At 38.1% G+C, this 14,249-nt stretch overlaps 1 protein-coding gene across 2 annotated transcripts in view; it reads left to right on the top strand.

Moving 5' to 3' along the window:
• The window catches only part of NPR3 (natriuretic peptide receptor 3), a 77,178-nt gene extending 63,232 nt beyond the window's left edge, over window positions 1-13,946 (top strand). Inside the window, exons 5-8 of one of the 2 annotated variants that reach the window (XM_027868754.1) lie at window positions 4,029-4,123; window positions 6,758-6,893; window positions 9,961-10,045; window positions 11,948-13,946. In XM_027868754.1, the coding sequence (XP_027724555.1) occupies window positions 4,029-4,123; window positions 6,758-6,893; window positions 9,961-10,045; window positions 11,948-12,059 (428 nt within the window). In that variant the 3' untranslated portion in view covers window positions 12,060-13,946. Of the gene's footprint in view, window positions 1-4,028; window positions 4,124-6,757; window positions 6,894-9,957; window positions 10,046-11,947 lie in introns of both variants that reach the window. The other variant, XM_027868753.1, reaches the window with a different exon arrangement.
• Window positions 13,947-14,249: the final 303 nt, after the last annotated feature.

Genomic DNA, 14,249 nt, shown 5'->3' with positions numbered 1-14,249 from the left:
TATTTTTGATTCCTGACTTTCCATGAATCCATATATCCAATGAGATGCCAAATCTTGCTATTTTTATTTCCACAACATCTCTCACATACAACCCCTTCTCTCTACTCACATAGTTACAATCTTTTAATTGTCAGATCTAATGGCCTTTTAAAAAAAATAGTCATCCTTCTTGACTTTTCTGAAGCCTTTGACACTGTTGATTATCCTCTTTTCTTTGACAGCCGTTTCTCTCTAAGTTTCCATGACATTCTTCTATCCTGGTTCTCCTGCTGACCACTCCTCAGTCTCCTTTGCTGAATCTTTGCTCAAGTTGTGCAGGCTAAAGGTGGATATATCTCCCAGGTCTCTATCCAAAGCCACCTTCTCTTTTTCCTCTGTACTGTTTCATTTGGTGATCTCATCAGCTTCCATTGATTTAATTAGAATCTCTATGCTAATGATTCTAAAATCTGCTTATTCATCCCTAACCTTTCTGCTGACAAGTGATCTCCTTCTATCTTATCTTCTCCATCAGATTACCCCTTCTATTATTTTCATTCTCTACTTATCATCAATCTCTGCTAGTTTATTCACTGCTTCTCTAGTGGTTACAAATTACCTCTCATTCTCTCTCATTCTCAAAAAAATCTTCATTTGATCCATTCATTTCCACTAACTTTCATTCTATATCTCTCCTCCCTTTCATTTTAAACTCCAGTGGTTCCTAGCATTAAATATAAAATGCTCTGTTTGGTATTCAAAGCTCTTCACAATCTGATCCCCTTCTGCCTTTTCAGTCCTCTTGCACCTTATACCCAATCACCTGCTCTACGATCCAGTGATACTGGCCTCCATGCTAGTCCGCACACAAGACATTCCCTTACCAGAATCCTGGCATTTTTTCTAGCTGTCGCTGTGCCAGGAATACTCTCCCTCCTCAACTCCACAGCCTGTCTTCCTTCAAGATCCAGCTAAAAAGTCTCATCTTCTAAGAGGAGCCTTTCCTGGTCCCCCTTAATGTTAATCCATTCCTTCTATTAATTAATTATCTCCAATTCATCATCTATTGTTTGTATATATTTGCTTCATTTTGTTTCCCCCTTTACACACTGTGAGCACCTTGAGAGTTTGTCATTGTTGTTCAGTCATGTCTGACTCTTCATTTGGGTTTTCTTGGCAAAGATACTGGAGTGGTTTGTTATTTCTTTCTCCGGCTCATTTTACAGATGAAAAAACTGTGGTGAACAGAATTAAATGACTTGTCCAGGGTCACGTGGCTAGTAAGTTTCTGAGGCCAAATTTGAACTCGGGAAGATGAGCCTTTCTGACTGCAGGCCTGGAGCCCTATCCAGTATGCCACCTAGCTGCCTGCCCTCCTTGAGAGTAAATACCGTCTCTTGAATTTTTTGTATTTCCAGACCTTAGCACAGTGCCTTGTACATAGTAGACACTTAAATGCTTGTTGACTAACTGGCTGACATTGCCTCATAGACACGTTTACCAGTAAGATGTATGTGTATATACACATGTATATGCATACACCTGTACATATTCACACATGTAGAAAACATTAATAATATATGCTATATATAGCTATAATACATATTATAGCTATAATAGGCTATATATCATGTATGTGTTTGTATATGAATATATAATAAATTATATATTAATAACAGTATAGAATGATATACTATATAATTATATTACATATAATAAATATATAATATATTAAATTTATTTATTTATTTATTGCTCTGAGGAAATAGCTTAAGTTGACATATCTTCTGTGGGACACTTCCCATTCTTAGTAATTACTTACTACTTTGTATGGTCATATTTCAGTCTCCTGACAATTTTTTTTTTAAAGAGCAAGAACTTTGAGATGTTACACAGTGCTGCCAATGAGGTCTTTGATGAAAAGGCAGGCTACCATGATGATTGGAATACCACAGTCCAGAGTCGGGCCATAAACTTAAGTATCCCTTGGGCTGCTGTCTCATACCAGTTTTATGGTCCAAGCTACACTAGCGGAATGAGATAAAGTAGTGATGGCCATTTCTAAAATTCAGACTGAAGAGTAAAATTATATATCCTTAAATGTGTCACTGAGGCCAAAGGAAGTTTTTGTCTTGAGTCTATTAGCCACTATGCTTTGCTGACATTTTTGAGTCTCCTCTTTTATGTCTCCGTGGGACATTTATGAAGGCACATGAGGAACTCCAGGAAGGCTATGTGAAAAGAAACTCCGGATCCTCTAAGCAACCATTATGTCATCAAAGGGGGGTAGAAAACCCAAGGGATTATTTAGCAAATTTGGATTATATAGCAATGACTATGACTGATTTCTTAAAGCTTTTGATAAAGGGGCTGGAAAGAAAGTTGAATTTCATCATGATGTGAAAAGTCAGAGTGAGGAACACCCAGAAATGCAGCTCAGTTCTTGAGAGAGAGTTCACCTCAGGCAAACCCAAGTGAAGGGAAATGTTACTTATGCTGCGATCTTGATAGATCTCACCTTTTGTACAATAACCTCAGGTGAACTCACTAATCTGCAACCCTGTGAGTTTTCACCTAGTGGTTTCACCTTATTTCTTAGCAGATCATTTAGAACTGTAACCATGGTCTGGGGCTAACCTGAGCTTTGTTTGATATTTTGAATGGAAAAAAAATTCACAGTTGAGGATGGAGTATGTGTTTTTGAGTACTAGGATAATTATCATTTAAAAATTATACAGACTCCCAAGGGCATGAAATTCAGGGGACCCATAAACCTTCAGTGGTTACCTATTTATTACTAAATAAACTACAGACTCTGTAACTTAACTTCAGAGACTGTCAGCAGCATGGCACCATTCTACATTTCCAAGTCTCATCTCCCACTTTCCCCCTTCATATACTCTTTGTTTCAACCAAACTGGACTACTTGTTGTTCCTTGTTCATAGTCTACACTTGCTTGCTTCCAAGAGGGAGTCCTACCCATCCTTTGAGACTCAGTTCAGATGTCATTTCTTTTGTGAAACTATCTTCCCAACTCTAGTAGGAAAAGTGTGTTGTTTTTTTTTAAAGAAAAAAGTGATAGAAAACATGACTTTTCTCTCTTTTAAACCCTTACCTTAACATTTGTACATTTCTTATGCATTTATCACTTTCTAACTTGTTTTATAGTTACTTGCATACTTATACTATCTCCACATGAGAGTCAGTGAAGTATAGTCACTCCAGAGCTGACTTTGAAGCCAAGTTGCTTAACTTTTCAGGGACTCTAGGCTTCTGAGATTACAAGATGAAGATAAAGTCCCAATATGAACTGGTGGAGGGAATTTGTTCACTTGGGAATTCCCTATACCAATGAAATCATAGACCCACTACTGTACTCTGCACAACATTATCATAACATCTTTGAAAACAAAGAGCTTAATTTTAATCATCTTGGCATTCTATACAATGCCTGGTGCCTTGAACACATCATGTACTTAATAAATATTTTTAAATGAGTATCAAAAGTTATATCTCATAAAACTTTATCAAACCATAAGATCCAATTCATGTTGGTTCATTTAGTAAACAGTCATGTAGTGTATTGGGGACCCAGAAGTGTTTACCTTATTCTTTGTCTTTGTACTAACACTGGCCTCAAAGAATCAGAAATAATTTTTAATACTTTCCCTAATCATCCTCAACACAAGGTCTATGAATGTAGATCAACTTTTCACTCAACAGTTTTAATATAGGATTCTCAGTTGGCACTCTTCATTTATGGAGTAATTCCTCTCCCTTCCTCCCCCTCTAATATATTTCCAAATTAAGGTCACATTTCTTTTTCCTTTTAAATTAAAAAAAAATGTTAAGAATTCAGGAATGTAGACACAGATGAAATTAAAATTTCTTTACAAATGCCAACAAAAACACCTAGGAGACTGATGAGGTTTTCTCTGGTATTAGTTTGTTATATTATTTTAAAAATCTGTCAATTCATTTTCATGTTTTCTTTGGGAGAGAAGTATTTTAAGTAACTGACTTCTAGCTCTTGGTATGCCATCTCCAGGTATTGCAGGACAGGTATCCATTGATGCCAATGGAGACAGATACGGTGATTTCTCTGTGATTGCAATGACTGATACAGAAGCAGGTACTCAAGAGGTAAGCATGTGAGTCTTATTGAGTCACCCAATTTCAAGCATACTAAATTAACTTCTTTCCTGTTTGATGAAACAGGCTTCCCTAAGTGACTGCCAAATACAAGGCCTGATGGCTGGATTACTATTTTATCACACCACAACTCGAAGATGATCAAGAATCAGATCTTGGCTCTTATGTGTAAGAAGGTGTGCTAGACAAGAGAAGTGTTATGGAATTATGCATTTTTTTCTTGTTAAACTTTAAGGACTCTCTGAGTAAAAAATAGAGATGTACATTAATGCATCAAAAGACAAACTGATTGAATAGTGTTAGGATAAACATTACCATTTGAGATCTTGGGGACAGTAACCATTTCCATGATATGATTTGAAATGGATCTACAGAGGGCCAGAAGCTTGCTTGGAGACATAGAGGTTGTAGGTTTCCTAGGTATGTTCCCATTTGATAGAGAAGTGAATAAATTGTGAGAGTAAGGAGTTAAAAGATGAGGAGACATCTGTGTGCCTCTTCTAACCCTTCTCAGGTGAGAAGAAAGTCTAATTCATAAACTTTTTTGGGGGAAGGGGGAGAGCTCAAATCCAGGGAATATCCCTGAGCTGGGATTTGGGTGAATGAGAAGTGGGTAGTTTCATTTTAGGGCTGAGATGAAACTTGGATTCACATAGAAAAGGATTCGATTTCTCCAGAGACCAAAGCTACTTTGAGAGACAGCTCATGCTGGGCATGGGGGTGCATGTAGGGTAGGGGACTCCAAAGGTCACGGCTACAAGAGCCAGCTGACTTGAAGATACCAGGAAAGTTCTCATGGAATCCAGGCAGGGAGCCTTCTATATAAAGATTTTTTTTTGGCAGTACTTGGCTTCAGCATAGCCTCAGGAACCCTTTATTTGGAACTGATAGATCCTCTAGTCCTGATGAGTATGAATTCCATCACAAATACCAGATCTTGAGTTTAAAGTCATCTTTTTTAGAAATGACTAAACCAATCTAGAGGATGCCCATCAATTGGGGAATGGCTGAACAAGCTGTGGTGTGTGATGGTGAAGGAATACTGTTATGCTGTAAGAAATGATGAGAGGGATGGTTTCAGAGAAAGACATGAACTGATGCGAAGTGAAATGAGCAGAACCAGGAGAACATTGTACACACTAACAGCAATGAGGATGATCAACTGTGAAGGACATAGCTACTCTGGTCAAGACAATGATCTAAGACAGTTCCAAGGGACCCATGATGAAAAATGCTGCCCACCTTCTGAGAAAGAACTGATGAACCCGAATGCAGATTGAAACATAATTTTTTTTTACTTTCTTAATTTTTCTTGCTTTTGTTTGCAACATGGATAACATGGAATATGTTTTGCATGACCAGCTTTATAATTGATATCAAATAGCTTGCCTTCTCAGTGGGTGGGGGAAGGAGAGAATTTGGAATTCAAAATTTTAAAAAAGAATGATAAAAATAAATAAATAGAAACTTTAAAAAAATGATTAAACCAAAAAGGAGATACATATTCAATACGGAAATTAAAGAAGCTTATCTTCTGGTGAGTGAACTGCTAATGTTTTAGGTGAACACATTCTTTAGATGCACACGTCATGTACTATTTTTGGAGAGAGAATTTATCAAATTGCAAATTGTCATCCAAAGAGTCTGCACACCCCATGCAAGCCTCTGATCCTGCCACCCCTTATCTTCTCTTGTCTGGACTATTGCAGTGGCCTGCTGGTCAGTCTCAAGTCTCTCCACACTCCACTTGATGCTCTCTTCAGCTGTCAAAGTGATTTTCCTAAAGTTCAGGTCCAACAGTGTCACCCCCTCTGACTCAGTAAACTCCAGTCTCTCCCTATCACCTCCAGGATCAAATATAAGACACTCTTTTTGGCATTTAAACCCCTTAATAACATGCCCCACAACCCTTTCCAGTCTGTGTGACCCTGGGCAAATTGCTTAACCTGTTTGTCTCTGTTTCCTCATCTGTAAAGTGAAGATAATGATAGCACCTACTTTGCAGGATTGTTTGAGGATCAGACGAGGTAGTAATTGTAAAGTGCTTAGCACAGTACCTGGCACATAGTAGGTGCTTTATAAATGTTAGCTATCATCATTATTATTATTATCCTTTTTACACCTTATACTCCCCAACTCCCATGGACTCTTTGATCTAGTACCCTGGCCTTTTACTGTCCTTTCAACAAGGCACTCCATCTCCCAAGTCCAGGCATTTTTGCTGGCTATCCTCCACATGTAGAACGTACTCCTTCATCTCTGCCTTTTTGTTTCCCTGGTTTCCTTCAAGTCTCAGCTAAAATGCCCCCTTCTACAGGAAGCCTCTCCTGATGCCTCAGAATGCTAGTGCCTTTGTTTGCACATAGTAGCTTGTTGTTTACATGTTGCCTCCCCCATCAGCTTGTGAGTTCCTCAAGGGCAGGGCCTGTCTCTTGTCTTTCTTTGGATCCTCAGGATTGAGTACAGTGCCTGGCACATAGTAGGCACTTAATGTTTATTGACACACTGAAATAGGCAAGGAGTTTAAAGCATATTGTCTCAAATAATGATGCAGAACTGTATGATTTTATCCCCTATGAGAACAAATTATTTTTGGATTTGACTTTCTTTTTTGTTTTTCTCTAGGTTATTGGTGATTACTTTGGAAAACTGGGTCGTTTTGAAATGAGACCAAATGTAAAGTACCCTGGGGGTACTTTAAAACCAAGAATAGATGAAACCAGAGTTATGGAGCATACAAACTCTTCTCCTTGTAAATCACGTAAGTTTAGTGACTTAACATGCCATTCCCTTCTCTCTACACACCCCAAAAACAACAAATCAGAGAGAAAAACTGTCATAATCAACCTAAAGCATTTATTAAGCTGTCCATATGACCCTGGCACCAATACTAGTGCAAATACATAAAACAAACAGCATACATGATTCCTGTACTCCTATAGATTACATAGCTGCATTTCCCTTTTTTGGCTGGTAGTAACACAAGATTTCAAACCATGGTGTTTTTTTCTTTTATTTAAAAGGCATAGGAAATATTTATGAAGGTTTCATCCTTACTATGTCAATGGTTTATACTGAGTTTTCTTATTCAGACTGGTAGATTCAGGATCACCATCTTTAAATACTTGGTATTTAGGGGTATTTCAAGTATATTTAAGCATTTTGGTATTTACATATTTAAGTACTTGGTATTTAACTTCCCTTTTGAGGAGAAAGTACTAGAACTTATCCATCTCTTCTAACCAGGAGACATTCAGATTTTAGAGACTGCAGTGGGGTTTTTTCCCTGACTGCTGAGAACGGTATATCAAAACTACTAAAAATACTTGAAACCTTCTGGATCTGCTTCAAAGTTAAAATTTTGGATTTTTAAACAGTCTTGTATATCAAGAGAGAAAAATTATCAGTCTACCAAATGACTGCAAGTGAATACACTCCTAAAAATTATATGGATGCTAAAATAGTCAAGATTTTTGTTAAAGTAAAAGCTCTTCTAAGTTAGGACTGAGCTAACTGGTCATTTTTGGCTTTCCTAGATATGATTTTTTTTAGCCTCTGAAGATTATAAGATCACAGATTTAGAGCAGTTAGTTGTGTCCAGGGTGCCTCAGGCAAGGGCAGAGAGAAGTCAGAAGTCCTCCAGTGGGTCACAAGATCTGCTCTCATTTATGGGTGGGGAGGGAGGCCTAGCCCTAGCCCTAGCCTTGGCCTCCTTCAGTGCCCAGTAATAGTGGGCATCTTGCTGTCCGGGGTTAGAGGACCACAGAGTTGCCAAGCAGTCTTCAAAAGCAAGCTAGGAAGCACCCACCTTGCTCGCCCATTATTGGCCAACAAGGAAAGGAAGCCTTTGGATGAGACAGGATCTGGGAAGGGAGATAGCCCTTGCTGGAGGGCCATGCTTTCCTCATACTTCTGATTCCCTAATTCTGGGAACCTTTTCTTCCCCTAGAAATTTTGCCCTCTTTGTCTTCTCATACTTTCCTGTGGGGTGTTGTACTAGAGAACTAGGTTTAAATATACGATAGACCACTTCATGAGCTCAAAGGGGCTATGTCAGAGCCCTAGATCCTGCACATGGCAGGATCTGGGCTGCCTGCAAAGGGAGAGAAGAACCCTTCCTCAGACCTAGGGATTCTTGACAGAAGCCACTGAGCCAACTTTCAGGTGGGGGAGGATTTTAAGCGGGGCAAAGCAGAAGAGAAACAAAACCCTTTAGCCTCTGCTTAAAGGCCAGGCTTTCCTGAGGAGCTTCTGCCTCCAAAACTTTTTCTTTCCCTGAAACTGTTTTTTCCTCCCAGGATGCTCAGCCTTCCCATAGGAGTGGAGCCTGAGCTGTGGTGAACTTGGGGTCAGAGTTCTCCTAGAAGGACCAAGGTGTCATTCCCCACCCCTCAACCTGCCCAACTGCTTGTCCCAAGGCATGACATCAGGGTCCACTCCTTTGGGAAGGCTGACATCCCTGTGCCCCTTAAGAAGGCCAGATTTTCTCATCCTGAACGAAGGAGCACTGGAGTAGGAGGCAGGAGACATGTATTCTAGCCCATACTCTGACTGATTCTGTGTGTCTTTTTTCTGATAGTCTGAGAGGCTTGGTCTTTATTTGATTCCCTTCCTGTAAGAGTTAAATTAATCTTTGGGGAGCTTTGGCAAGTGAGTTTGCCTGTCTAGAGTCTTAGGTATGGTAATGCAATCAAAAGGGCTTATGGGAATGAAGCACCGATAATGTAGATGGAGTCTCAGTTTCCTCCTTTTTAAATAAAGAAGTTGAACTAGGTTACCCATAAAGTCCCAACCAACTTTAATATGATATTTTATTTTCATTTATTTAAGGAGGGGGAGGATATCTTTAAGCTCTTTTTCAGACATCTTTCCCTAAATCTGTAAGGATTATAACAAGAGGTGTGCTAGTAAATGTTTAACAATTGACTCTCTATGTACACAACACACTTGTAAGTTTAATCTGTATAATTAACATTTTCATCATCACTTTCTTAAATCTAAATAATCAATAAAACAATAAATCAAGCCCTGATTTGTAATATATAAATGCAAACACTGAAAATTTAACAATGGGCTCAAAGCCATATTTAGTTGGTTATAGCATACCCTGGCAGCCATTTATTGTACACCCACCTCAAAGTAATCAGAATTCTCAGATTGCAAATATGAAGGAACAACTGACCTTAGCACTTACTTAGGTATAATTAGTTGAAATAAGAAGATATCAAATTCCTTGTTTTCTCTGGTGAGGGAAACCTTATGATTTTCTGAAGTCTCTTTCTTTCTCCATGGGTCTACCCTCTCCCATCTGAGGGTATCCTTCATCCTGCTTGTTCCATATGCAAAAATTCCTAATTATGACCTGTGACACCCTGGGCAAGTCACTTAGTTTCTCTGTATGTTGAGTAGATCCCTATGATTTGTCTATCAAGTCATAAACAGGTTGGAATTTCCTATGCTGATGAAATCAGATTTTTTTGTATATTCCCATGAAATTTAAAAAGTAGGAGGCTTTCATACTAAAAATTTTGTAGATCAGTAAGATATACTTTGGTTGGCATTTGGGAAATATGCTCATAGATCACTGTGTCTAGATTGCAGAAACTCTTAACACTGAGCAGTGCCTTTAACCTCCCAGAGCCTCATTTCTGTAGACACCCTCTTAGGAAAAAATGCTCAATTTTCCCTAGAAAAGTTTTCCAAAGAAGAAAAGAAAAATAGACTTAGGATGAAGTATGGGGAAACACTTTCCAATGAGAAGGAAAACATTAAAATTAATTAATTATTTCACAAATTGAACTCTAAGCCTTTTATTCTTCTTCAAGCAGGTGGCCTAGAAGAATCAGCAGTCACAGGAATTGTTGTGGGGGCCTTACTAGGAGCTGGCTTGTTAATGGCCTTCTACTTTTTCAGGTTAGTACCTTTTAGATACTCTTTCCAGAACATTTTAAGTGGCTTCTCCTTTGTTGTTCACATCCCTTGTCTTCTGTGTATAATTCCTCATGGTCTTCCTGACCATTTCTTTCTTCCTTAGGAGAAATGCTAGCTCACTAACCTAAATAATTAGAGCCCTTGGTCTACTGAGCCCTTACCTCAGTTAATTAGGGAATAATGTTAATGAGAACAGTAGAATCATATAGTCAATCTCCATGTAAAAATGATAAGAATCACTAGATTTTATATAGAGATTTAAGGTTTGCATGCACTTTATAGATGTTATGTAAGATGTAATCAGTTGACCATTGGGTTCTCTGGCAGCAAATATTCCGTCCTTAACTTTGGCTGTCCTTAGACACACATACACCATTTGTCACAAGAATGACCAAGTATGAGAGTGGATAGACCAGTACAAATTCATCACAACAGCTAGAAAAGCACATGCCCCAATTGTGACTCAGTAGTCATGAATAGTGATACGTTTAAAAAGGAACTTGAGTCAAGAAGTTAAAGCTGTTCCTTATTTCTAGATCCCCAGGTACATTACTTTATTGCATCCTGATTCTCTTTCCTTCTCTGTTTAAAAAAAAAGGTGAAAAAATGATACTAAATAATTGTAGAATCTTTTATAGTGGCATCATCTGTAGTTTTACTAGTATTATAAAGCTAGAAGGAACCTTAGAGATCATTTGTCTAACCTCTTTATTTTATCAGTGAATGAAATTAAGCTTCAGAAAAGGGAAGTCACTTGCCCAAGGTCACACAGCCTAGTTAGTGAGAGATCTAGGATACTAACCCAGGTCTCCCAGCTTTCTAGTCCAATGAACTTTCCGTCACATCTCTCTGTCCCTCAGGGCATTTAATGTCCAATGTGCTTCTTCAGACTCTCACTACACATGAGAGGATTCAGAGTCAAAGCCATTCTGGATCATTGAGAATCCTAAGGAGGAAAGAAACTAATCACTAATCTTCCCACCAAATATATAAAGAACAAATGCATTATTTAGCCGCACTTTGGAGTTCTTCTGTAAACTGGCCTTGTTTTTACCCCGCTCCCCTAGTAGTTTATTTAAGCCACCCATGAAAAGAGGAGACTCAATCAGTGGACAACCCATCTGGAGATGGTAGGCAAAAGCTTACTGGTTTATAACCTCTATTTCGAGGGGTCATGAGGAACCATCACCAGGGTTACTACATGTAAACATAAATGATACTTTTGGGAGTGTGTGTGTGTATGTATGTGTATTTGTATTTGTAGTCACTGTGGCCTGTAACCAGGATCTGGAAAGGCCTAACATTAATATCCTACTCTGACTATGTCCTAAAGATTTGTAAAATTGAATATTTACTTATGTTTGAGATGACTGGTGTATACTGAAAGAGCACTTTATCCCTTCCTTGAGTCTCTTGGAAATTCTTTAGTATATCATGGTTCTGGAAAGCCAGGATCTCCTAAATCCACAGGAATGGGTAACATTTTTAGTGTCATTTTGTGGGAATAATTTTTTCTCCCAGTTTATTCAGAGACTATGCAATTACTTTGAACTTTAGCTCATGCATGTAACAGTGGTTTGGGAGTTTGGGGTAGGACAGACAAGATTTAATCCTTTAAACCACAAAGTACCCAAGGAAAAAGGGGAAGATTTGTTCCTTGATGCTTTTAGAAAGCATCTCAGTTTTCCTCGAAGTAGGGCTCTTGAATGAGGGCACAATGCTTCAGGGCATACTACTTTTATCTCTGACCAGGGCTTCATTTTCTGTCACTTCTAATTTATCAACCCAAACTCAGATGTCCCCCTAGGGCATACTTTGTAAGAGATGCCATAGTACTGTGCAACCAGATGAGGTTTTCTTACTTTGTTCTCTCTTTTCATGAAGGAAAAAATACAGAATAACCATTGAGAGACGAAACCAGCAGGAAGAAAATAACATCGGAAAGCATCGGGAGTTAAGGGAAGATTCTATCAGATCCCATTTTTCGGTGGCGTAAGGGAAGCCCTCCCTTTCTTCCTTAAATGCTTTAAGAAGATGGACGGAATGAGAGACACCAGTGTAACAAAAGAGGGGCTCTTGAAGAACTCATTCTTTTAAAAAGTTAGCTCATTTTGTTCTTAAATTTCTTTAGAAGCTCAGGAATGATTTACTAATCACATTATGCCACATGGCCTTTCATCTCATGACGAGCAAATATAAGGATAAAGTGTTATCCTATAAGATATTCTTAATTGTTTAGAGGGTCTATGGATATGTTTATGGTTCTTAGGTCTGACGTCTCTAGAATTTGATGGCTCTACCAGCCACGTCAAGCAAGGGTATTAAGCTGTGGTTTCTTGGACTGAAAAGCTGCCTTATGACCAGTATAAAAACATCTTTACTTATAGATTAATCTTGGAAATGATTTAACATTCAGAACTCTCTTAATGAGAAATGGAAAGGTTGGAAAAACAGTGTCACTCTCTGGAGCTGCTAGGAAGTTTTAAAGTTCAGGACTGACTTGTCCTTTAGCCAATATGTGCTGTCAGAATCTGACTATGTGTCTAAAATGAAGATCTCCTCCCTGCCCCCATTCCAGGGGAAAAAATAAATTGTAAATACTAGTGAGATGTGAGAAGTTTTGTACAGGAAAAACAACTACTATGAGCCTTTTTTTTTAATAAGGAGGAGAAATCTATTCCACAGTAACATTTTACTCTTAGGTATTTTTATCTTTTTCTTTTGCTATTAGGAAACATCTATTTTTCACACCTGTTTAAAATTCAAAAATAAGAGGGGAATGAAATATTTCTAAAACATGGGAAAGTGCATCGAACTATAATGGTACAAAGCAGTGAGTTTCTTGCTATACCGAGGCTGAAAGGCATATTTCTTCTTCTCCTCCTTTCCCTTGGGCCTTGACTGAATATACGTTGATCCCTTAATGATGAAGAGGCAGAAACGGTCACTTTAAACTCCAAACAATTGGCATAGCAGTACATCGGACACTGGAAAGCAGATTACATCAGTGACATATGCCCTTCCAACCAGTATCTGGGAAGAAGTGGGGATGGGTTTAGGAATCAGTATCTATAAGTACAGGAATAGAATTAAGTTTTGTAGATAAAGGGAGGCAACTTTTTTTTCTGGAGGACAACTTAGAACCTAACACCAGAATACAACTTCTAGAGGACAGCTTATCACCTAAGGTGTAAACTTACAACTACTTGTCACCTCTAACTTATAAATATAGTGAAAGATTATAATAAGCTATATTTAACCAATGCAAAAAGGTAATCATTAAAAAATTATTAAAATTATTTGGTGAGAGCAAGAATGTAATTATCTCCTATGATTCTCCGACTACACCCACAAATCCTTAGGTTTTTCCAATAATTCTTGTTTAGTACCAGATATGGTATTAGGATTTCAATTCAATTGATCAATTTTTTCCTGGCCTCTCAGTGTATAACTAGCAGAATACATGTAGATTGAGGTGTCAAGATATCATTTTACTTTTTATTTGGGAGAGGTAAAAATCTCAGAAAGCTGGGATTGTTTTACATGTCTACATCCCCAAAATTGGTATTTTTGCAGAGGGTATTTGACAGATATCTTGCTAATTATTCTGCCATCCATCGAAAGGAGAACAAATCACTGCTCCTCATTTTAGGATGGAGAAGTTTCTCTCTGAAATAATAATGATTAGGTTTTAGCTCACAGAGTAGAATGCTGACAGTGTCTTAGCAAAACTCAAATCCTTTGTAACTCAGTCCATGTCTCACTTTCCTCAAGGGCTTGTGCCTCTGTTTGAAAACAAATAAGTTGGTTGTTTTTTGGAGGGATTTTTTTTCTTCTTTCTTTTTAAATAAAGTAAAGATAGCCAGGAGACATTCTAATTTCATGTACTGATAAAATTGCTTCAAAATTTCTGTGTGACATTCTCCCTCCCAGTGGAGCCCTGAATGTAACAAAAATTAAACTGAAAAGAAGACAATAAAGGCAAGTCCTACAGGCTCCATGTAGGAAAGGGGAATTTTTGAATGAGATGCTAAAATAATAAAAATTGATGCAAAAAGCAGCTATCAACTAGTGCCTCACAAAAAGTGAAAATGACTGAAAGTTTTACATCCATAGCATTTCCATGAACCTGAGCAAGCACATCTTTGTTGTGGTTATTCACAGATGTTTTGCATAAAGAAGTAAC

Source organism: Vombatus ursinus, unplaced genomic scaffold (assembly GCF_900497805.2).
Source record: "Vombatus ursinus unplaced genomic scaffold, bare-nosed wombat genome assembly UNPS02014791.1, whole genome shotgun sequence".
Lineage (NCBI taxonomy): Eukaryota > Metazoa > Chordata > Mammalia > Diprotodontia > Vombatidae > Vombatus > Vombatus ursinus.
This window is presented reverse-complemented; position numbering and strand designations above follow the sequence as displayed.